The following is a 25,884-nucleotide window of genomic DNA, read 5'->3' as shown; positions in this document are numbered from 1 at the left end:
CGTTTATACAATTGGCCTACTGCAACTTTTGCACCTCAGTCAGTAAGTGTGAAAACGTTATTTGTCCTGCATTAACAGGTGCAACAGCACTAACAGGAAGATGTTAATCAGTGTACACACACGCGTGCGCGCACGCACGCACGCACGCACGCACGCACGCACGCACGCACGCACGCACGCACGCACGCACGCACGCACACACACACACACACACACACACACACACACACACACACACACACACACACACACACACACACACACACACACACACACACACACACACACACACACACACACACACACACACACACACACACACACACACACACGCAGCCTCGAGTAAAGGTCTAATCAACCAGATTAAATGGAAACACCTGTGGGAGCGTCTTTAATTAATGAGAGGTAGAGATGAGAAGGAGAGGTGCAGGGTGGCAGGATTTTGTTACTGTTTCTTGTCTTTGAGCACATTTAATCAGACCAGCTTCTCAAAGTCTCACCTAATATCTGCCCAAAAAAGCAAATATACTGGATATATATATTAAACTATGTCCGATGGTTTATAAGTTGTGCTCATAAAATGTTTTTTGTGTGAGTGTATAAAGTGTTAATGTGACTACCACACCATGTTACAGCTGAACTACAGATAGATTTACCTGGTTCCTGTTGTTTCTGTGAGGTCTCTGCAGATGTACAAAAGAATCAAAATATACTTAAAGTTCGAGTAAAAGTACTCATTATGCAGACTGACCCCATTTAAAACCAATTATATGATAGGGTTATAATTATGTATGCATTCATATAAAAGCATTTTAAATGACCCTACATGCTGTGTTTACTTTTGATGCATTCACACAGTTGCTCATCTCATGTTGTACTTTCCTTCTTGCAGTAATTAACAGATATTAACATACAGCTAATTAGTAGTTAGCATTGTTAGCAGTCATCACTGAAAACAGCAGTTTGCACCTCCTCTCTTTAACACCACCACAGTTCCACAGGGCATTTAACCAGGAATTTATGGTAAATGAGATACAATAATCAGACTTACAAACACAAACCATATTATTTCTGAGGTTTGCTTTATTCTTTACTACGCGTGCAACTAATGTGTGAAGGCACATAGAGAGTCATGGAAGGGTAAATGGACTTATATAGCTCCTTTCTAATCTTCTGACTACTCAAGGCGCTTTCACGTTACTTGTCACATTCACCCATTCACACAGACATTCACACTGATGGCAGTGGACATCTACAGACCATCTAATCTGATCTTACCATTCACACCACATTCACACACCCATGCAATTCGGGGTTCAGTGTCTCGCCCAAGGACACTTCGACATGCAGACTGGGGGAGCTGGGGATCAAACCGCCAATCTCTCAAATGGGGGACTCCATTGAGCCACAGCCGCCCCTGTAGAGAGGAAGCTAGAACAAGCAGATGTTCAGTTAATTGGTGGTCAGTCACAGTTGGTTCTGTATGGAGCTGAGTAAAAAGCAGGGAGAGAGAGAGAGAGAGAGAGAGAGAGAGAGGGAGAGGATGAGCAGTTTCTTAACACCTCTGACTAATAAAAGCTTTTCTCTTAATCAGTAATGAACTCTGTGATCCATGGCTTTCCTCCAGGTGGTAATTATGAAGGTAAGAGACAGTTGTGAAGGAGAGAGGAGTCCGCGTGGAGACCGCGAGGAGCTCTTACCATGGAAAAAGCAATTCTACATTTTTCAAAATCCTCTTCATCACCCTCAAGACTAAATTGCACTTTGTTTGACATTAAGTTAAGATGAAGAGATGTGCACCAGTCGTCTCTCGGCTAACGTCAGGCTGCTCACGGCTCCCATCACAGAGTGTAGAAATAACGGTTTATCTGTGACTTTAACTCAGACGTGCTTCAGTTTACTGTGTCTCCTCCAGTACAGCATCACCTCTTACTTTCCTTTTAATCTCTCTAAGCACGTTGAGTTGACTTTGAACTCCTGCTATGCTGCAGAGTTGACGCTGTGGTTTTTGAATCCCTCCCTCTGGACTCAAACTCCTCTGGGTCTGTCAACCTTCCTGCTGCTCACTGGAGCCTTATGCTGTGTGTAATGGGCAGGTTTCGCTCTCTTAAAGAGGACATATGGTGCTAATTATACGGTTCATCATTTGTATTTTGTGGGTTCGACTTCCACAGTAGATGAGGCCTTTAAAGAAAAGAAATCACCCCAAAACGAACTCTGTTTCTGGTGCTGTTTTGTTTGACGTGCAGTGATTCTTCTCAGCGAAACAGACACGACTTGACATCACGTTTAGATACGTCCAGTCAGAAATGATCATCGGGAACACTGAACATTGTCACAGCTCATCTCTGCCTCACACTCTGCACCTGCTTCAATCTGCCAATCAGACACACCCCTCTCATCAAACCAACTCCACTCACCTGTGCTCTCTGCTCTGGCTGCATTTAAGCCCCAACTCCACACTCACTCACTGCCAGATTGTTCTCGATGCTTGCACCAGACTCTCCAGCGTTATTCTGCCTGATCTCCCGGTTTCGACCCAGCCTGCCTCTGACTATCCTGCCTGACCGATCTCCTGGAAACCACCTCAGCCTTCCATCCCTGACCACGATCCTCGCCTGTCCCCTTCTGGCTTCTGCCTGTCGGCTCCTGTGGCTAACTGGTGGTTACCTGGTTCAGCTCTTCAGAGTGAGTGTAACTCCAGTCTCCTCTGTGGCTACCTGCAGCGCAGTGACTCTGATTTATTCCCTGCACCAAAGCCAATAAAGTTTGTTACCAACGATACCTGCCTGTATTTGTGCTGCTATTGGGTCCTAACCAAACCCGTTACAAACATTCAAAGTAGATCAATAACAGTTTGTCTACCTTCTTATAAAATGTGACTGACCTACTTCAAACAACAAATAAACAGTTATAGGATTGTTTTCCTTGTCAAACAAAGGCAAATAAAATCACAAAAACACATTTCTTGCTGCTTCGTTTTAACCCACTTTAGCCTTTTAACACAGAAATCGTGTGAATCCAGCTCAACAAGCCTCAGTGTCATCCCCCTGACACACAGTTAGATCATCTGACGCCAAGTGAAACTGGGTTGACTGATTTCTTACTTATGAATGACACCATTCAGTAGTAAAATCAGAACAGAGGGGTTTTGTGGGTGTGTGTGCATGTGCATGTGTGTCAGACGTGTGTTTACTCTGAGGAGAACAGCCGGACAGACAGACACGCTGGTTGCAAGGAGCAGGAGAGGAGGCTTTTACTTGCTTATTGTAGTTCTGCAGAAGGAATGCATTGTTTCTGGACATTATTTGTAGAGTTTGATGCTTCACATTTTCAGTGTTTTGAGTGAAGAGACGTCAACACTATGGACCCAGAGCTCAGGTACCTGGAGGTGAGGTGTCAATACGCTCTTATTTATAGAAACCAAAGCGCTGTGGTTCGTATGGGAGGTGCTGAGGTAGTGTTTTGACATGTGGGCTTTCAGTAGTTGCTGAATATTTTAAACTGAAATGTCCTAAAGTTTCCTTCATAGCTGGAGAAGAGAACGGAGAAGAGTGATGTTTGTGTTTTATCGTAATGTCCCAGGAGTGTCTGCTGCCTCCTGGAGGCTCAGAGAAACAGAGACACATCCTCTGGGACTTAAAGTGTGTCAGACTATTGTTGTGTGTGTTGAATGGGCTGTAGAGCGTGCTTCTGTGAGGTTTGAACACAGGATGCTGAGGTTGTGTGGTGCACACTTCAGCCAATGGGTAAACGGGAAACACTCATCTCAAATGTTTCAGCTAAAGAGAAACCCGCGATGAAGCGAGGACAACTTGAAATACCTGAACATAATGAGACATCATGTTTCAAATGAGAGCTTTGGTCTGAACATAATGTTTTCATGAGCTTCAACTTTTCTTTTAGCTTCCATTTATTTTCCATTTCAGTCAATTTTAGACACAAGTATCCACCACAGTTTTCTAGAGTTTAAAGCGACATCTTCGAATTGATTGTTCTGTCCGACCGACGCTCTTCTAAAACCTTAAACCCTCGGTTTATCGTCACACAAGACAAAGAAAAGCTGCACATTGTTGCAATTAAAAAGCTGGAACTATGCAATGTTATTGTTTGTGGATCAATTATCAAAATCCGAGCTGACATCGGGCGTGAGGCGGGGTACACCCTGGATAGGTTGTCTGTCTGTGATAGACTGGTGTCCTGCCCAGGGTGGACCCCGCTTTACGCCCGATGTCAGCTGGGATCGGCTCCAGCCCCCCGCGACCCCAACAGGGACAAGAGGCTGAAGATGAATGAATGAATCAATTATCAAAATCGTTTCCAATCATTATGTATTGTTGTTGTTGGCAACTAATTGCTCACTGACCCATCTGTTCATGGTCATTTTTCTGGCACTTGTGCATGTGTCTCGTGGGTCCTGAGGTCTTCGGGTCTAACACAGACATCTGCAGTCTCACTCTTATGAAACTTAAATGACTCAGGAGTCTCTGCACGCTGGGATGTCACGCTGGAAACCCCCCCTGGCACAATACAACCCCTTTTTTTTTTTTTTTTTTAACTGTCTTCCTCAGGATGCTCGGCTGGCTGCCGGCCCACCAGGGCCTGCAGGCGGGTTAATGGGTCAGTCAGTAGACCTACTTTTTTCTAGGTCAAGGTATTGCATCTTCCTCTCTTTTGCTTGTTGCATTCTGTCTTAAGACACATCTGATTTCAGTTCCTCTGGTAGCTTCCTGATCTAGAGAGTGCACGCTGTCATTTGCATGTGGTTTGTCTTGAAATAATGTCCGATATGTTTTGCAGGTTCATGCTTTCATCTACCTGCTGCACTACACTCCCACACACAGACTGTTGCCCATGTTATGTGCTCTTTTCTATAAAGGGACATGTAGAGCTCATGTAGGACATTTGAAGCATTCAACAGTTCAGTGTTTGAGGTCACTGCTGCAAAACACAGAGAAATATCGATTGCTTTTAAAGAAGGATAGCATTTTGCTCCTTCTATAATTATTTTGCAGGTCGGTCCTTGAGTGAATTACTTTTCTGTACGACCAGAGAGGCATTGACGTCATGCATTTCATGTCGGCTCTTTGTGGCAAGCTTTTTTTCCTTCCTGTTCCTGAGAAATTGTAGGAAAAACTATTTATTTTGTATCATTAAGTGGCAATATGAAGGACCCTGCCGTTAAACATTTAACATATTCTGAAATACATGTCACGGTCAAGCAGTGTTATTAAAGCTGCTGCTAGCTGCATTTAGCTTAAGATTACCTTATTTGTTCTTATCTGAATAAGAATATCACCTGACAACATCACATACCCAGCAAGGAGCGCTCACAACCTGCAATAACAGGTGGTGTTCCAGTTATTCCCATTCTGCCAACACCTGCATGACTTGAAATCTGGAGTCATGGAAAGATAGGAGGGAGCAATCTCAAGAAGTTACTGTAGGAAAAGACAATCTCATCCAACTAAAGTTACATCAGGCGATGTAATTAAGTGACGGTGCAGTGGAGCACTTTTCCTCCAGACTTTAACCTGCTTTTATCATGACGTCACCTCCGTTTTCTCTGGGTGAATTACCCACTCAGAAGCCCTCCTTATCTAAAACACACTTTTCAACCAAACCGCAGTGGCTCCAGACTCAGAGCCTGCAGGTTCCCATCCAGGCAGCGGGTTAATTGCATTCACCTGGCGTCCCGGGTGTAAATCACGAGTTAGAAGAGGTTTAGAGACCTGAGAAGGAGGAATCTCGACTTTCTCACATCAAGTGTTCTCCGCTTGCTGCTTCTGGTAAACTGTACTATGTTCAAGAAAAAGAATAACAGCTGGAAGACAACGCACCTGGTGTTGATCCCAGTGGTTAAACGGTTTGATTAAGTCCCAGTTTAAGCAAAAACACTTGCGTCTTGACACAACCAAAGAATAGAGGTCAGGGAGCTCATAACTACTATCTTCCAAAGTCAACTGAAATAACACCTCACAGATTCACATGAAGATTGTTTAATAAGGTATAACTTGATCGTAAGGGCGCCATGGATAACTGTGATTAGTGTTTTTGTTTAACCCTATCCCACAATGTAAACTCATGCAGCCAGTGCTGACACAGGTCTGACAATGTGAGACTACAATGCCAATAAAACACATAATTTGGTACTGCAGTCTCCATATTAACAATGCTACATAGCAAATGCAAACTCATAGATAAACATGATCGTGCACAAGTTTGATCTCTGATAAACAAAATGAGTGAAGGCTGGCGTGCAAAGATGTGCACTGCAAACACTCACAAATGCAGGAACGAGTAATGCATGTAGAAATGCACATAATAGCTCGCGGTCTGAGGAGTTCTGCCTCAGGGACATTAGCCAACCTTTCAAACACAGCAGAGTTCAGAGATGGAGAGAGAGAGAGAGCCAGAGATCATTTCCATGTGGTCTCTGATTCCACTTGCTAAATATTTAATGAAGAAAAGAGTCCAAGACAAGCTTTGAGGATCTTTTCTCCCAGCCTTCTTCCCTCTCGCTCCTCCCCCTCCTCCACAGCTTCTATCATCTCCATCCATCCATCCGTCCGTCCGTCCGTCCTATCCTCCTTGTTTTTTCCCTGCTGCTTTTCCGACAGGATTTTCAATCGCCCTCACTCCCTGTTCGTTGACCTCGAGCCTTTCCTCCGGGCTTCATCTGAGCACAAACGCCGCTCCTGCAGCTCTCGAGCATATACACTTGTGTTACTGTACTGCATATACTGCATATATACTGTATATCCTTAATTTAAGAGCATTAGGCAAGAGAAGGATGACTAATGTTGTTCTCATAGCCATTCTGCATAAAGAGCACTTTCACTTGATGTGTACTTTGATAATTGCTAATACTTAAGAACTTTTACTTAAGTAACAGTTTGAATGCAGGACTTTTTTACTTCACACTGTGGTAAAAGACACTTCTGCTCTGAAACACCATATGCTTACTTTCTTAGAGCATGAATTTCGACAGGATAGCGTTGACTCAAATTGAACATGTGGCGTGAATGATGATTGCAACATTTGACCGCTTCTTCTTTTTTTTAAAAAGTGGATCAAGCATTATGCGACCGCCAACATTTGACCTCTATCCAGGCACTCATAGTGCACTTCTGCCATGATCATCATTGTGAGTGCTCTTATGCCCTCAAAATAGCAAGTAGAAGTATGGCTGCTAGCTGTATTGTGCATTTTTGTAAAACATAGCAACAATCACTAAGGGAGGGCGTGGCTGTTTTGTTCTTGTGGGAACAATTGGTCTCAGAAGAAGATGCACACACGAGGAGAGATGCATCCTGCAGGCTGCTTTCTTCTGCTGTCTTCATTTGTGTTGATTTCCCCGTCTCCTGTCATCGTCATTATTTTTGGGTGGTGGAGCGCAGTGTGTCTGTGTTGGCTCGGGGGTTTGTGTCTCAAGGAGTTTTGCTGTGTGACACCTATCAGTTTGCATCCAGTCACTTGGCAGCAGAGAAGACCAGCTGGTTACTGATCTGCTCGATGGTCTCGCTTCATTCCCCCTCTGAAGGGATTTCGCACACAAGCCTCGGTCCGGTTCATTCTCAGATGACACGCGCAGCTATAATCCTTTAAGTTATTTCACAAGGATATTCTAATGATATCACACAGGAGCTCTTAGTCCCTGAAACGATACCACAGGGCGAGTAGAGTGACATCATCAGGGGTAAAAATACCACAAAGTGCGAGGCACAGGCACACTGTAATCCCTACGGGGATATTACACTGCTGCACAAACACTAATGCGCATCAACTATAAATAACAATACCATGTGATGAGAGGTGTTTTTTTGAATACTTTTAATTTAATTAAAGCATTATTGGTCATTACAATACAATAATTAAGCCACAGACAGGACTTTTAGTTTAATTAAATACTAAAATGATGAGGGATCCCAAGTTTTAAATGGATTTAATTTCCTGTTACAACCTTAATTAAATGGAGGCTGATAATGTGACTGTTTAATATACAGTATACCAAACTCATCTGTGCCTAAATACATATTTAGATATATATGGTTGCCTTAACATTTACTCAAATACTGTACTTTAGTACTTGTATTTTCCATTTTATGCCTCTCCTTCTTTCACAAATAAAAGGGCAATACTGTACTTTTTCATTTCACAACCTTAATGTAATCCAAAATACCAATAAATGCCCATCCATCTTTAGTGGTTAATATACAGTACATATATATACACTTTGGTATTTTTACTTAAGCACAAGATCTGAGTACTTTTGCCACACGTTTCTAACTTAAATTATAAATAACTGTCTGTGCAATGTTGGGAAATTAGTGCATCTACTCAAGTGCTGCACCTTTTCAATTTTATTTATAGTGTCAAATCATATCTAAAGTTATCTCAGGACACTTTACAGAGTAGGTAAAGACCACACTCTATGACTTATTTAGATTTACAGAGACCCAACATCAGGACCCAAAGAACGAGGTCGCTGGTCCAAGCGTCTGAAATGTGTTTCCTCAGGAGGGGGGCTGGAGTCTCCCTTAGAGAGAGGGGGAGAAGTTCAGCATCCGTGAGGAACTCGGAGTAGAGCCGCTGCTCCTTTGTGTTGAAAGGAGCCAGTTGAGGTGGTTCAGGATCATCTGGTAAGGATGAACCCTGGGCGCCTCCCTAGGGAGGTGTTCCAGGCACGTCCAGCTGGGAGGAGGCCTCGGGGAAGACCCAGGACCAGGTGGAGAGATTAGATCTCCACACTGGCCTGGGAACGCCTCAGGATCCCCCAGTAAGAGCTGGTTAATGTGGCCCGGGAAAGGGAAGTTTGGGGTCCCCTGCTAAAGCTGCTGCCCCCCGACCCGTCCCCAGATAAGCGGATGAAAATGAGAGACCCAACAATTCTAGTGTAACTGTGTGTGTTTTGTGCTACTTAAAGCTTTTGGTGCACTGCGTTAGTTTCTGTCTATGTAACTTCAGCACCACGGACAGCTCAGCATATTATAGTAGTCCTATTTGTGCAGCAAGAAAAGGAACAAAATGAAGATACTTGACTTTTCCAAGTCAGCCAGAAATCTAGTAAACAAAACCGGATGTTTGCATTCATTTAAAAAGCAAAATAAACAAATAAAAGTCTGAACAAACTATCAAAACTGAACCTTAATCATGGAGTGAATGTTAAACACGTGTGACACTACTCTCCAAAATAAACAACAACACTTTAGTAGCCCTATAAAAGCAGTTTCAGTTAGAAGAGGCAGAGAAACGCTGTGATTATTCTGAAAGTCTCACCGGAAGTGGTCATGTCAGGATTCCCCCCAGCTTGTCGCTCCTGCTGCTAAATTGACGCGCCGACAGGTTTGGATGTTATTGACCGGGAGAGCCGCTGGATCGAGGCTGAGAGGAAGAACCGTGGCTCCGGTACAATGACAGCGTCCAAAGATCCGACCAAGAAGAAGCCGAAAGAGGCGCCGCAGGATGAGGTACTGAGAGATGCGTTTATTCCGGGTCCATTCAGCTGTGAGTGAGGAGGTGAACCTGCTGCGCGGCGCTGGGCTGAGTCGCTTATTAGGAGATGATTAATTAACGATTTCTCTGATTTGTTGTGCTTCCTCTTGTTGCATGTACACATAACCCAAGGGTTGTAACTGTAGATGCATCCTTGCTGTATTAAAGCAATTAATGCCTTATATTATATAATGAGAACACTCTGTAGAAGTGTACTGTATATGTTAATGCTTCCCCTCCAGTTTGGATACAAATATGTGGAGTAAACTGAGATTATGATCTAATCTGCCCTGGTCTCAGGAGTGAGTTCAGTCTCAGTAGTTCCCATTCATAGTGCCAAAGTTGTGTTTTCTGTCTGCAGGGGGTCAGATGTTGTTGGTGGCTGTGTGTGTGTGTGAGCAGGTGTAAGATCTGCAGCTCTTTCATCTCATATTGAGTGCACATTTACACACAGTCTTGTCTGGACCACAAGTGCACACAGGTGCGCGGGCTGCACAAGGGCTGAATTATAATAATTATAATAATTCAGGTGTATTTCACACATATGCACATATAAAAGCACATAATACTATAAATAAAAACAAATAGCTGCAGGAGATCATTTAAACAGGATAGATGCATAAGATATGGGAAAGTACGTCAAAGTCTTTTATTTTGCATCCCGAGTCTTACCTGAAATATCTGACACTGGTTTGTCTGTGTGTGTGTGTGTCTACGCTCATACCTGCAGAGCTTTTCTTTGACCACTTACAGTCCGTTAGTCAATGTGCTTTGCTTTGTCTTTAGGTACTGGTTGGTTCAGAGGTGATCATTGAATGCTATTGCTCCTTGTTTCCATTGTTGACTTTCCATTTATTCCATTTCTCATAACCGGAAATGTTGTAAAGCAAAACTGGTTAAATTGTGATTTTGAGTATTTGTTTAACAGCTGGTATAAGCAGGTGTCAGTGTCATTTTTCTTAATATATGCATGGAAATATACAGTATACTGTGTTTGTTCAAGTAAAACCCGTGTGGATTGAATCTCTGGGTCTTCTCCAGATCCAGACTGTCGACCTGTCTCCGTCTTTATCCCTTTAACTCAACACAAACACCGACATGCACACTTGATTTCCTCGCTTGCTTTACTCTCCATCGAAGAGAGTCGGATTAACAGACTGTTGTAGTGCACGCCATCTGCTGAACACACACACACACACACACACACACACACACACACACACACACACACACACACACACACACACACACACACACACACACACACACTCAGCAGCGAGTAGAGCATTCTTTGCACACCACTGGGCCATCGACTGCTCTCTGGGTGTTAGTTCAACATCTCTGAGCTAATTCTCTGCATGCTTTATCTGTGTGCTGTGTGTGTGTGTGTGTGCGTGTGTGTGCGCGTGTGTGTGTGTGTGTGTGTGTGTGTGTGTGCGTGTGTGTGACTGAATCACTTTTTCCTGCTTCATTAATTAAACAGTTACCTCATCACCCGACAGTACATGTGATACAGATTGTTCCGGACCACTTTTGTGCCTCTGATCTCTGTGATTACACTCAAACCCGTCCTACATCGTAGTCGTAGTGTCGCACAGTGAATCTACTGTACATATGACGTTAATATTAATGTTCATAGTCAGTATCTTTGAAACCAAAGGGTACGGGCTGCTTCCAAAGACAAAAATACATATTACAGTTACCACACAGATTAATCAAAGGAGACACGCAGCTCTCATCCCCAGAGCGTTAAATACTGACAGTTTGTGCCCTTGGTGTTTGATACAGATGCAAATAGGCATCCTTGGACACACCAGGCTTTCAACCGTAAACCTGTCCAAGGCAATATTAGACGCTCAGAAGTAAAGGTGGAGAACCACCAACTCAGTGGTCGGATGTTATTAATGTTCTATGGAGAGCAGGACATCAGCCGGTGGATCCAGCCTGGCGAGCTGACTGAGTGTATCTCGATTGGCATAAACTCAAACTCAACTTTATGCGAATGTGATCGGTTCACCAACGAAGACTGACTGCATTGGCTAAATCTTGCTTAAAATGCTCTCAGAAATATTTTAGTTTAACTGTACAATTGTTGGTGGCTTTCTAGTAGCGACAAAGTCTGTCAAGGTCCGAGATCAGACCAAGATTTAAGTAATCAAGGTTTTCATTCATTCATCTTCAACCGCTTGTCCCTGTCAGGGTCTCGGGGGCTGGCGCCGATCCCAGCTGACATCGGGCGTGAGGCGGGGTCCACCCTGGACAGGACGCCAGTCTATCACAGGACACATAGAGACGAACAGAGACAGACAACCATTCACACCTACGGGTGATTTAGAGTCATCAATGAACCGAACACCTGCACGTCTTTGGACTGTGGGAGGAAACCGGAGAACCCGGAGAAAACCCACGCAGACACGGGGAGAACATGCAAACTCCACACAGAAGGGCCCCAGCCATGATTCAAACCAGGAACCTTCTCGCTGTGAGGCGAAAGTGCTAACCACTACTGCACCGTGTCGCCATAATCAAGGTTTTCTATGTTTTATGTGTCTGGAAATTGGAGTCAGATCACCTACCTTGAACGCAACATGTGGGTCTTGCTCACCTCTCTACGTGGAGGTTCTACAGAGGGAAAGTCAGCATTCAGTCTCACGTGTTTGATGTGTGGAAGAGGCTTCACACTTCTGTGATGTATCACTCTGTCTTTTTCTCGAGCTCTGAGGAACAGTGAATTAAACACCACATGACAGCCAGCTATTACAGTTCCCTGCAGTGTCGCTGCCAGAAACCCCTGTCTGCTCCTGGTTTCCTGCCAAACCCGGGGGTGAACCAAAGGCCCTCGTTGCATAACCATGCTCTTCAGCTAACTTTCATCACCCTAGCCTGAAGTGAGAGTGAAAAGAAGAGACAAGGGTCAAATGATGTAACCCTGTAGCTTTTCGACAGCCGGGCCAGAGATGGACATCCAAGAGTCCTTTAAAGAGCTTAATGCGAAAGGCTAAAAATGTGAAATGACAAGCTGAGATTACGTTTTTCATGTCAGACCCAAGTGTTTTCTCACACACCCTGATGACTCTTTTTGGTGGATAATCACGGCTCTGTCTAGACGGGATGAGTGTAAGCTGCATAAGAATCTGTCTCCTCCCCAGTTCAAAGAAGAGCTGGACCACCAAAAGATTTCAAAAGTGGAGAGCGCCAGTACGTCTGCTTGAAACATGTTTGCAGCTTCTATCCCATAAATAATTGTGTTGTTTTGTTTTGTTTTTAAGTGATTAATGATAGAAATTATTATATAAACTGAAAATGAAAGAAAAGACAACTTAAGTGTTAATGTGTGTAGTTAGTAAGGGTGGACACTGACTCCAGTGAGATGATTATAAAAGGGATTTATTGTAAAGAGTAAATGGAGGTGGGATGAACGAGGAGGTAGTCAGGCAGAGACAGAGGACAGTGTCTGGAGAGGGTGAGACGAGACAAGGGAGTGACACCGTTATTTATGCCCTGCAAAAATTCACAAGTAGGTAATTAAAAGAACCTATAAAAACACAGGAAAGGGTCTTTACACGGTCAAGTCTGTGACAATGAGCCATGCTTTAGATACGTATTGGAGTAAATCCTCGCGCATTTATTCCCAAAATACTGGGTTCAGCGTCTCCTCAGATTTACCTTTCTTTGGTAACAACTATCCAAACCCGATCCAAGACAATGAAGAACCTGACACCTATGGGATCCACCAACAAACAAACAAACAGGTCTCTTTGGGAATGGAGAGCAGGCTCTGACCGTCACCTTTTAAATCATTTACCGGCACAAAAACACCATGCAAATACCGTGCACTTTTAATCTGTCGAGTCGTTAATCCACTAGATGTCGCTGTCTTTAAATAGTGTCTTTGCAGTTGACCTCCTTCAGGGAGTTAATAACAAAACAATGGCACTCTAGACATAAGGCCTGTGTGCTCAACGTATTATAATTTCTTAGGTCAACATATTTATGAACCTTTATACAAAAAAAAGTGTAATAGGGCTCAAAGAAACAGTCCAAATTCAGCTGAAGACGCAGCAATGATGACTTGTTTTTCTATGTTACCTATATTGTCATTGACATCCAGTAACTGGAACAATTGGTGGAGGGGGTGACACGGATCTAAGTGGCTTTCCTGCTCACTGCCAGTTCCCAGATGTGCAGTCCAGATGAAGGATTTTGTGGTGATCCAGTTTGTGTGTTCCTGCAGGAGTTTGTGGATGTCAGCCCCACGCAGAGGAACTGGAAGGGCATCGCCATCTCCCTGCTGGTGATCGTGGTGGTCTGCTCTATGATCACCATGTCTGTGGTCGTCCTCACACCTGGTACGTCGCAGTTATTCATTGTTAAAGCTGTGAGAATAGACCGGGTTTGACTTTGAGTTTCCTTTTCCCAGCGGAGCTCCCCGGCAGCAGCAAGTCCAAGCTGACTGTGGAAGATCTGTACAAGCCAGAGTTCAGCGTCCACGACCCCGAGGCCACATGGATCAGCGGTGAGTACTTGTTGTTTGAACAGTCTCCAAAAAAACGGCTGTGTTCACTCGAGCACTTGAACTTGGAGAGTGGCGACAACAGCAGCGGGAGGAGGAGGAGGGAGACAGACGCAGAGGAGAATCAGGAGGTGACATTGCGATGAAAGAGTGATGGTGATGTAACCGAGGGGAACAACATGGTGTGACTTTGAGAAACACATAAGGAGGTGACTGCTGTGAGACATGGTTTGGTGTTTTGATTCTAAAAAGGAAAAAGATGTCAGGTGTCGTTCAGTGTAGGTGCAACAGCTGGTCGTATATCAGGTTGCTGCAGACATTTAAAAGAGTTTCAGGTTGGACAGCTGGTCTGAATTTAGTGTTGCGTTTAATTAAATTGTGGTACGCTCAATTCTCTATTTGAGCTGAAACAGATGGAACCAGCAATTTGTCGATCCAGAGCTATTTAGAGCGCTGACTGGAGAACATTTGAGTTTAATAAACAGTGAAATATTGTCCTGGTAAATCCATTAAACCACAAGAATGCCAGGATTTGATTTGGGTGAGAGGATCAGAGCATTGTGGGAAATGCAAAAGGAGCTACTACTTCCCAAAACAAAAGGATCCATATAATATCATATCAAACTAGAGTGGCATTTATGTGTGTTTTTCTCATAACTCAGGCAGTTGGTAGCTTCTTTTAGTCTGCAAACGCGCCCCCTTACCCTTACCTTAAACACCTCTCTGCATCACTACACAAACTCCTGCTGACCTGCACATTCAAACCCAGATGGCGTCATATGTTGAAACCGGAGTACAACAGCCTGCAGAGACCCTGGGTCCAACACCCTCCAACCGTGCAATAATAATAACACATCATCGTCATCATCGTCATCATCATCATAATAATAATATTAATAGAGTGCTTATTGGCAAGAATGGTCACAGATTATAAATATTGCATCACTTTGCATCCCATTCACTCCTTAATTAGATTCAATTATTTCCTCCTGACATTAGAATAATAAAAGCAAGCCGGTGCAGATGCATCTTTAAAGGAGAGCTGAATGAGAATGAGCTCATGAGTGTAATCTGATGTTTTCTGGTGAGTTATTCCTCCAGTCTCCAGCTCCTGCAGATGCAAGCCCGCAGCATGCGAAGCCAGTTACAAATATTAAATTAAAGTTAACTGGCAATAACATCATGTGCAGCCACAGTTGAATTTCATGCTTCAGAGATGCAAGTAGCTCCTATAAAGAACAAAAGATGGCGCACATTTGCACAGCGGCGAGCAGATTTCCTGCACGTTGATCAAAGGCTTCTGCCAAACAGATGCAACGTAAACAGTCAGATGCAGGAGAAACATGTCTACCCTGGAAAGGATGCTTCCACTTCAGTCCACTGACCTTTCTCCTCCCCAGTCTTCCTCCAGGCCGATCCACCAACACCTCCTTATTACATTTCGTGTTACATAAGATGGAGGTGTTACAACACAAGCCTTGATCTGTGGCCGAGGGCTTTACTGCGTCACTGTGCAGAGCATCGTCCTCCGCATGTTTCTCGCTCACATGTATTCAAAAAGCAGCAACTGAAGAGCTGCAGGAGCTGAAGAGAAAGGTTTATTGACCGCATGCACAAAACCTCACTGGAAGCTTTCAGGGGAGTGACAGAAGGACAGAGGTGGAGGGAGACAGTGAGAGATGGCCTTCCTGAAACAGAGATCCACTGCATGCTGCGTCCTTCGCTTCCACAGGGAGATAATAATAATGACTAGTCCTGTGGCCTGTGGCTTCTCATTACGGGCTCAGGTTGGACCGGCCTCTATCACGCACACACACAGATACATGTGTAAGTGTGCTTGTGAGGACCTTTATTTCACTCCCTGAAGGGGGAGACACACAGGATTTCAGATCATGAGTTATAACCCCGTTCTCCAGTTCCCCACAGTTTTATGAAGCTTCGTTAAGATAATTGTTTTTGTTTTTTCAGGCCAGCTACTTTTCTGTTTTGGTCGTGGATGCATCATGAGACAATCGTCCCCTGGGCACAGACATGTTAGAGTCCCCCCAAGACACGTTTAGTTATGTTGTGTCCCTTTGTAGTGGCTTTGCCTCCATTTTTAATTTAATTTTTTGCATTTTTGTCCTAATTTTGGGTCATTTGTAGCCTGTATACATTTATTCGACCTATTTTTAGTCATCTTTTTGGTCATATTGTGTGTCTTCGTGGTCATTTCTGATTGTTTGTAGTCATTTTACATCTCTGGTTGTTTTGCATCTATTTTCAGTCCTTTCACATCCTTTGTGTGGTGGTTGTGTGTTTGTTTCGGCAGCATTTTGCGGGCCCAAGTTATCCATCTATTGGTTTGACTCATGGCTCTCATGGCTTCATTTTCAGTCCACAGTGGGCAGATACCTTCATTAGATTAGAGCTGTGAAAACTGTCAGTACACTACCTGCTCTGCACCGCAGCAGACAGAGACAGTTGCAGGAACATAGCGAAGCATTTAGCAGCTTCAAAGCGGATGGCTTCATATTTCGTGATGGGTATGAGAGTGGTACTGATGGAGCAAAGAAAGTTTTGTATTAACATCAAAACAAAGCTTGTCCTTGCATATTTGTTAGTGTGCAAATCAGGTATTTTTGAGACGCGAGCTCAATCATCAGTCATGAAAGATGCATTGACTGCATTGATCGCTTTTAGCTGAGGTCTGTATTACATCACAGGGGAGGCGAGGAGTGATTCGTTGTGTACCACAATAATGAATTTTTCAACCCAACAGGGTCATCTGTCCCATTATTAGCTGTTTTATTGAGATTGATGGTAAAGTTGGGAAATTACCAGCTGACATGTTGTGCGGTATAAATCTTCTGCAGACCGGGTGTGATGAGAGCACAGAGCCCGAATAGACGAGCGTGTCTGGGCCTGGATTTACTACTGGACCTCCCGGAGGTGTTGTTGGTGTAATTCAAACATGTCTGTAATGGAAACTGCTTCCTTGACAACCTCCAACTCATTTCCCCTTTTCTCCTCTAACACCTGAGTCTGGCTTCAGTAGCTGCTCACCGCTAATTTAATAGCACGAGAGACACTTGCAGACGAGAGGCAGGGAGCCCACAGGACGCCAGAATCACGTCCGAACACTTCAAGAAAGCTAAATAATACAAGAAAAATTAAGATGTGAGATTGCAGCTCCTTCAGTTCAAACAAGAGCTGAACATCAGGAGGATGGTATTCCCCAGCCTGTCAGGAAGAGAGCAAAACAATCCCATCCAATCTTTCTCCGGAGCGCTCACGGCACGCTCCTCCAGATGAGTGATGCATGCAAATAAAAAAGAGAGATTTTGACATTTTATCAGTTAAGTGAGAAGATTGAGAACTCATGTATATTTAGTTTAAAGCCTGGCTCTGTCCAAACCTACCAGGATGTCTAGAGATCACAAATCGACAGGCAAAGTAAAACCAGGAGTAACAAAACTCTCATTTGTAACTTTGCTATTAGAGTTTTTCTCAACAGCATGTCTTTTGGTTGAGTTTATTCAATTAAAGCAATGGAAATATACATTATGCTAAATGGACTGTGAGCTTTTATATGACTGTGAAGACAAAAATCAACAACATGTCTGGCTGTGTAAACTCAGCAGGCTGTCGGGGGAGCGCGGTGCAGAGGCATACTTGATACCGCTCTGTGTTTCTTAATGATTTTCTTGCATTGTTATTATTATTATGGATGCCACACTGACTTTGAAACCATATAATCATCTCTTGGCCGAGATGGTTTCATTGCTTATATCCTATATGTTGTGTAGTCTCACAGATCCTGTTGTTATGAATTATTCATGGCGCCACCGCGTCTTCTTAATGAAACGGTAACGTAAAGCAGAGGTTGTTTATATCAGATCAAGTCATAGATGCAGAAAACATCCAGATACTTACATAAGAGAGTGTGTGTGTCTGTGTGCGTGTGTGCGTGTGTGTGTGTGTGTGTGTGTGTGTGTGTGCGTGTGTGTGTGTGTGTCCAATCAAAGCGTGTTATGGAAGAGTGTTCCACGCTGCTTGGCTTGTCATACATGATTGCTAATGAGGTTTGCACAAACAATAGGCTACATCTTTAGCAGTGACCCGTATGAGTAAACAACATGAATAATGCATTTATTTATGACGCTGTTATGTAAATACGTGGAGACCAAAAGCAAAAGCACTAGAGCAGTCTCCTCTCTTTGGTTATGTATCCCCTTTAACTCTGTAAGTGATACACAGGAGATCCCAGAGAGGACACCCGACATTACAAACAACTCTTTGGTTTGACTGAAGTGCGGCATTCATGTGCTCATCAGATGGTCCCATTCCCGAGTTAGATCTTCTTTCTTCGATTTTGAGCTTCTTGTTCAAGAGGAAACAACGTGGACATTAAAAAGTGTTTAAAGAACAGTATTTATCACCAGTTTGACGCTTGGTATGGACTTGTTGTTGCACCAGAACCATTGCTTTACCTGACTTGTTATCGTGTGATCTCTACGTGGACATAAACCAATGGTTACAACCTAAAATCCTTTTACAAATTACATTCATTCATTCATCTTCAGCCTCTTGTCCCTGTCGGGGTCACGGGGGGGGGGGGGGGGGGGGGGCTGGGGCCGATCCCAGCTGACATCGGGCGTGAGGCGGGGTCCACCCTGGACAGGACGCCAGTCTATCACAGGACACATAGAGACGAACAGAGACAGACAACCATTCACACCTACGGGTGATTTAGAGTCATCAATGAACCGAACACGTGCACGTCTTTGGACTGTGGGAGGAAACCGGAGAACCCGGAGAAAACCCACGCAGACACAGGGACAACATGCAAACGCCACACAGAAGGGCCCCAGCCGGGATTCAAACCAGGAACCCTCTCGCTGTGAGGCAATTGAGCAAAAACTGTATATGCAAACATGATCATCAGGATATTTACTTTAGTGAAATCGATGAAAGAGAAATTTGTCGAGTTGTTTGGAACACGTTTGTCTGATTGTTCCAGCACCAGATATTAAAAAAGGAACAGCAAACATTGCCTCAGCGTGTTTTTTTAACATGCATATTTCCTTTTTCACATTTCTTTATTAATGCACATTTAAGCCTGAAAGCTGCCTGTCCCCAGGCAGCAGCAGCAGTGAGTGATTTCCTCCCCTGCAATCAGCCACAAACTCACTCCAAATGAGTTTTAGGAGTTCAGCAAGAGGGGAGAGGGAGGAGGTGGCACAGCTGCTTCTGGTTGGGTTTGATGAGGATGTTCAGAAACATTTTGGATTCAAGAATTAAAAGTCAAGAAGTCGTACTATAAATTTAAAATGTTGGTGAGATGTTTGTCTTCTGCAGGATGTGGGCGGAGGTGAATTAATGTGACAGCAGGTCTGGGAGGTGTAGCAATGACCGACAGATGATAAGAGAAATCCAGGACAGCCTGTGTGTGTGTGTGGTGTGTGTTACATGGCAGCTAGCATGGCTGCTTGTGTGCTGCTGTGAATCACAAATGTTCCCAGTGGACAGACAGCCGGGTTCGGAGCGGCTGGTAATGAAAAAGACAGACTCTGAATCCCCGGTGTAATGGAAACCTTCCTCTTCTTCTACAGAGGCTGCAGCTGCTTCCCGTGCAGAAGAAACGAATAATCCCCAAGGGAAGAACATTCATTATCATATGTCTGACCTCTCCCGCTGATTGATGTCATTTTCAATTTACACGTTAAGGCAATCAAGCCCTTCCAGGCGATTATGGGGGGGAAAGTCCACATTTCTTCTTCTCAGTCCCATGGATCAACGCATTAGTGGCAGTTTCAGTCATTTAAACACAATGAACACCTGTTACATGGGTTCATTTGCTGTTAATATGGTGCACTGTCGGCCAATTGTCTATTGATCTTGTAAATGATCCTGTTTTTAAGATCACTCCGTGCAGGTGTTTTCACTAACTCTGCATAACTGGACATGTTTGTTTTGCAGATAACGTAAAGATAATTTTGTTTTTAAGAGGCTTTTGTTGTCGAGACACATTTAGAGCAGGACTCAATAGTGATAGTGGGCGATTTCACACCCCTATTACAGTAAATCTTCCCGGTTCTCTTCACTCCTTCAACCAGTGCTGAAGTCTAATCGTCAAATAAAATACAAAAGGGTATTGACTGCATGCTTTTATTCCTTGAATATAGATTCTCTGGACTTTTGCTCCACACCTTGAAAAGCTGTCGAATGGCAACTTCAAGTCATCCGACACATCAAACCTGGTTCCTGCTGGGAGCAGGTGTTGTTTATATGCAAATGAGATTGAGTGAATTGGGTGTGTTTAGCAATTAAATACTTAATTGAGGTGTGTTTACCTTAGTTTACTTTTGTATTATTGTGTTTCAAATGTAAAAACTCAACGAGCTCAAGTGTTACCATGCAAAAGCTTCCACCTGCTGCAGCTCAGCTCTCCTCCATACTGCATCTTATCTCTTTATATTTTACAGGTCAGTGTGTTTTTCCTTTGAGCGTCCGGCTGTGTTCCTCTTCTGCCATTTAATGTTTCTGTGTTTGCTCTCGCAGATGCAGAGGTGGTGTACAGGAACCGCGACGGTCACGTCATCAAGTTCAACTTTGCCTCCAACGACACAGAAGTCATTCTGACCAACAGCACGTTTGTATGTTCCTACCCCCCCCCCTCCCTCTTTTTAAAAGCAAAGCATGAATTTAAGCAGCGTTGACACAGTTTTAGCTTCATGTTACCATTTTTGTCTTGTAGTTTATAGAGTGCACACAGGCTTGAACATCCACAAGTACATCATAAATACATAAAACACATGCTATAAATAAGTACAGGACAACACAAACTCACATCCCCCGCGCCCCATGTGCACCTGCGTGAGGCTGTAAAGACGGATCAATACTGGGATATCCTGCAGCTGTTTATGTGCAGGATTATTAGCAGACTCCTGAAGATGATAAAAATATGTAAACACAATCAATCAATGTTTTTCAGGGAAACAGCAGAGCCCTAAAGGTCCAAAATATATCTTTTATTTTATTTTATCTGGGGCTGCACACGATAGACAAAAGTTATATTCATAGGCCTCCAAACACTGCTGCCGGCCAGTCCTCACACTCGTCTGTTAAAGAAGAGATCCTGTTCTCGTCTTTGTGGTATGATTGGATCCCCAGTGGCTGCAGGGAACATGTCAGAGCTGCCGGCAGCACCTCATCACTCTCTTATCTGCAGCCCCACAATATGATAATATCCTGCAGAGAGGGTTGTGTACCTTGAGCTCTGTTCTTTAAGGTCGCTGAGTCTGCTCGCCTCACCTCATCTCAACTCAGCTCAGCTCAGCGCGAACACCAGGGAGAGAGCGAGTCCCTTCGACGTAGTACTTTAGATGAGTGTCTGCTGCGTGCTTGTTGTGCACTCAAATGACTGAATAGCCAGGGGAATGATTACATTTGCTTTTAGTTCACCTTGATGTGAACCAGTTTGGTTTTTAATCTGGGTATCCCGTCCAACGTTATACATTTCAGCCACGTTGATCTGTTTTCCTATTGTATCATTTTAATCCTTCTGATCCATAAACACGGTATGATTCATTTTACCTTCTCTCTGCTAAACACAAAGGGTTTTTTTGGGCTGTTTTCATTCTGCAGGAGTTTTGCAGAGTTGTTGTAGCTCATGCAAAATGGTTGCATAAGGGGATTTGATGAGGAATTTTGGCCCTGGGGTAAAATGGTCAAACTATGCAAACTAGATAAAAAAAGCAAAAAGAGGTGGCCTCAAAGTAAGGGAGTCACGAAAACCCTAAAAAAACGACCTAATTAGCATGTATTTTTTAAATGAGACATGGTTTTTATGGTGGCACTAATCGCTGTCTCACTCCCAAACATCATTTTCTGTCCACCTCTCCTCCAAATGTGGGAACCTGCTGCTGCTCCCTTGTGGTTTTATGGCCTTTTAGTGGCGAGATTAGTTTTTGCCTGCTGTGTTTTTTATGTCATTGTCATGGGGATGAAAGCGGAAAATATGAACGATAAAAGAGCAATCATAACCTGTCAAATATAAATCAGCTCATGTTGAGATTCGCCTCTTCTTCTTCTTGTTTGTCCACGTTCTTCTCCTCTTCTCCTCTCTTCTATTCGATTCATCACCACATTTTTGGGGGTTTTAGCGTCATGTTGACTCTTCCTGTCGTGCCCACAAGCTCACATTTGACAACCAATCTTTCCAAGTAGCTACTGAATATTTAACATTATATTATTATTATTATTTATAATATTCATTCATTCATTCATCTTCAACCGCTTATCCCGGGGTCGGGGTCGCAGGGGATGCTGGAGCCGATCCCAGCTGACATCGGGCGTGAGGCGGGGTCCACCCTGGACAGGACGCCAGTCTATCACAGGACACATAGAGACTAACAGAGACAGACAACCATTCACACCTACGGGTGATTTAGAGACATCGATGAACCGAACACGTGCACGTCTTTGGACTGTGGGAGGAAACCGGAGAACCCGGAGAAAACCCACGCAGACACGGGGACAACATGCAAACTCCTATTTATAATATATATTTGTTAATGAATCTACATCAACTACTTATTATTTACTTCTGTTTTTAGTTGACTTTTTTTGACTTGTTACAGTACATTTTGCACATTTTGTTGTATATATTATTAGTTATAGTATATTATTATTATATATTATTATTGTTTATTGTTTATAGCACACTGTGCACTGTATATATATACACTATGTATGTATTAGATTCTATGTATGTTATGTTTTATTTGCTGACCCAATGCTGCTGTAACAAAATCATTTCCCAGTCTGGGATCATTAAAGTCATTCTATTCTATTCTATGTAACTCTGTCGATATACGTCGTTGAGTGGTGCAGAAAGGTCTGGAAGAGAGAAGTGTTAAGTGCAAAACTCCTTTATGCTCCGGTTAATTAATCTGCTTTTTTCTTAGGTGGCCTTCAAGGTGGTGAAATACTCCCTCTCCGCAGACCTGAAGTATGCGCTCTTTGCTTACGACGTCAAACAGGTGAGTTTCAAATTCAAAGCCTTCTCAAATCTAATCTTTACATAAAACATCACAACATCGGAGCAGTGGATCACCCTTGACATCACCAGATCTTTGGGCCTTTTGTTTATTTCCCGGCAGGCTGTTGTTTACAGCGTGCGCCCGTCCAGCCCCCAGGGGAGCTGCCACTCTCTTATTTGCTGCATAAACAAAAGCCGCACACACAAACACACAAGATCCGACTGTCTGTCTTGAGGATTGTGATGTGCTTGTTTTGATCTGTATTCATGCACCTTTTGTTCTCTGAAGAGCACCATATTTCCTTAGATTTAATTGAAAATATAAGCTTTTATGCTTTTGGATCAGTTGGATAATTCAGGGTCGGGGGTTGCACCCTTCACATCGACGTTTGCATGAATTCTTCACACACATCAGCAAATTGCACCACCTGCGCTGAACAGGGGTTGATTCATTTGACTCTGTTTTGTTAGCCATTGTGCGTGTGTGTTGGTTTTTTGTGCACTTTCACATTGAGTGTGTTTTTCTGTGCGTTAACATTCAGTCATCCAGTGCGAGGCTTTCTTCTCTCCTCACAGTCAAGGTCTCTCCCATTGATTTTCAGAATTGTTTGCCAACAGACGCATCGACGCTCAGGTTTAGAGACAGAGGAGGACGTCCACGTGTCCTACAGTATATTCTGTTAAACACACACACACACACACACACACACACACACACACACACACACACACACACACACACACACACACACACACACACACACACACACACACACACACACACACATCAGGGGCCCATAGACTCATAAAACACGGTCCAGTTATAATCAACATCATGGTTGAAGTGCCTCTCAGTGAGATGAATGCTGCAAAATAAGATTTAAGTGTGCACCTTATACAACTTTTGTATATGTATATATATTTGGGGCGACTGTGGCTCAGTGAGGGAGTGGGTCGTCCTCCATTTGAGAGATCGGCAGTTCGATCCCCACCTCCCCCTGTCCACATGTCGAAGTGTCCTTGGGCAAGACACTGAACCCCAAATTGCTCCCCCTGCTGCGCATGGGTGTGTGAATGTGGTGTGGATGGTTAGATTAGATGGTCTGTAGATGAAGGTGAATGTGACAAACACTGTATTATTTTTTGCACATTGAATTCACACACAGATGATGTCCTCCTGTCAGTTGTCATATTTTGCACATGTTTCAGATCATGATTGGTGACCTTGGTGAATATGAAGAAGTTTCTTCTTTTCTATCAAAAGTTATCGGGTTGATAAAAACGGTTTCTGTTATTTTTGTGTATGTATGTATAATAGATGATGTCCTATTGTCATTCTGGGTGTTTTCTTCAGATCATAACTACGTTCAAGCTTAAGTCATTGATTTCCAATTTGAATTGTTGCCAGGGCAACGTGAAATCCAGTAGTCGTATGAGAGAAACACAACATACTGAGATTATTACTTGCTGTTAACAGAATTTCTTTCATTTAGTTCAGTTTTTAATATAAATATAAATGATGCAAACCCCAGTTCCTGTTCTCTTTCTTGTTGTTTACCTTGTTTCTTGGTTATTAGCGGCTTCGGTGACTTTGCCTCCACATGCCGATGTCTTACGTTTCATATTCCTTGTTTTTTCCTTGGCTTAAGATACGGCTGACATTTCCCGTGTATCACAAATGGATCTTTTGTTTGCATTACGTGACGAGTTGCGCTCTTGTTGCAGATGTACAGATATTCATACACGGCGTCTTACATCGTGTACAATATCTACACCAGGTAAGCACGTTTTTTTCTTTACCTGATGCACACACACACACACACACACACACACACACACACACACACACACACACACACACACACACACACACACACACACACACACACAGTGGCTTTTCAGTAACAAACCGTATTCTGTGTGTGTTTGTGCGACAGGGAGGTGTGGGAGCTCAACCCTCCGGAGGTTCACAACGCGGTGCTCCAACACGCAGCCTGGGGAAGACAAGGACAACAGCTGGTAATGCTGAGTGTTTGTTTCGGTCATCCATTCTCTCTGTTACTTCATCTTTTTTAGAAATTAAATCTGCCTTATCTCTTCTTCTGCTGATTTTTACAGTATCACCGTTGTTTAGATTCACACTCTTCTGCCTCTGGCCTATAATCCCTAATTTCTACATGACATTTACACTCAGGAGGCCTCTTATAGACACGAGCGAGGACTTCTGCAGCAGACTAGTTGAGCCAGTAAAGTCCTCTTTCATAATAATCTCCTAAATACAATCACCAAGAATTGAACCATTCAGATGCACAATCACGCACTGATGGCACCTTCAGGAGCAATTTGAGGTTCAGTGTGTCGACCAAGGACACAGAAATACTTTAGTACCTGGTGCTAAACAAAGCTAGCGTTCGCAGATGCACCTCGCTCATGCACAACACATTTACCCTTGGGTAATAAAACAGAAACCTTGCCGCATCCTCTCGAGCATCCTGACCTTTTACGCCACTTCTCATTAGATGATTTAAAAAAGACGGTTCAGACTCTTCCTGCAAGTCTCTGTGTCAGTTTTCATTCTGCTTAACCAGGATGCCTTTTATGATAAATGTTTGATTTGATGCTGTCAGCATCTGCATGACATGTCTTATGCAGCAGTAAGACCGAGCTGAGTAGCTCCAGGTAGCGTTTCCCAAATCAATATGGCTGCCGTGTGACAAATGGATATTCAAAACAGAGCTGGGGGATATAAATAACACCAGGAGGAGGAGGAGGACTTTGGTGAACACGCAGGATGTATCTGGCTGATCCTGTTTGTATTTGCAAATGCAAATATTAAAACAATGATGGAAGA

General features: G+C 43.5%; 1 protein-coding gene across 1 annotated transcript in view; it reads left to right on the top strand.

The window, feature by feature from the left end:
- The window catches only part of LOC310964966 (inactive dipeptidyl peptidase 10-like), a gene marked incomplete at its 5' end in the record, with an annotated part of 47,104 nt that overhangs the window by 9,383 nt on the left and 11,837 nt on the right, over nucleotides 1-25,884 (top strand). The window contains 6 exons of the mRNA XM_083938306.1: nucleotides 13,730-13,844; nucleotides 13,916-14,011; nucleotides 20,552-20,646; nucleotides 22,960-23,034; nucleotides 24,759-24,811; nucleotides 24,971-25,052. Of these exons, the coding sequence (XP_083794432.1) occupies nucleotides 13,730-13,844; nucleotides 13,916-14,011; nucleotides 20,552-20,646; nucleotides 22,960-23,034; nucleotides 24,759-24,811; nucleotides 24,971-25,052 (516 nt within the window). The remainder of the gene's footprint in view (nucleotides 1-13,729; nucleotides 13,845-13,915; nucleotides 14,012-20,551; nucleotides 20,647-22,959; nucleotides 23,035-24,758; nucleotides 24,812-24,970; nucleotides 25,053-25,884) is intronic.

This window comes from Echiichthys vipera (genome assembly GCF_963691815.1).
Source record: "Echiichthys vipera genome assembly, chromosome: 23".
Classification (NCBI taxonomy): Eukaryota; Metazoa; Chordata; class Actinopteri; order Perciformes; family Trachinidae; genus Echiichthys; species Echiichthys vipera.
This window is presented reverse-complemented; position numbering and strand designations above follow the sequence as displayed.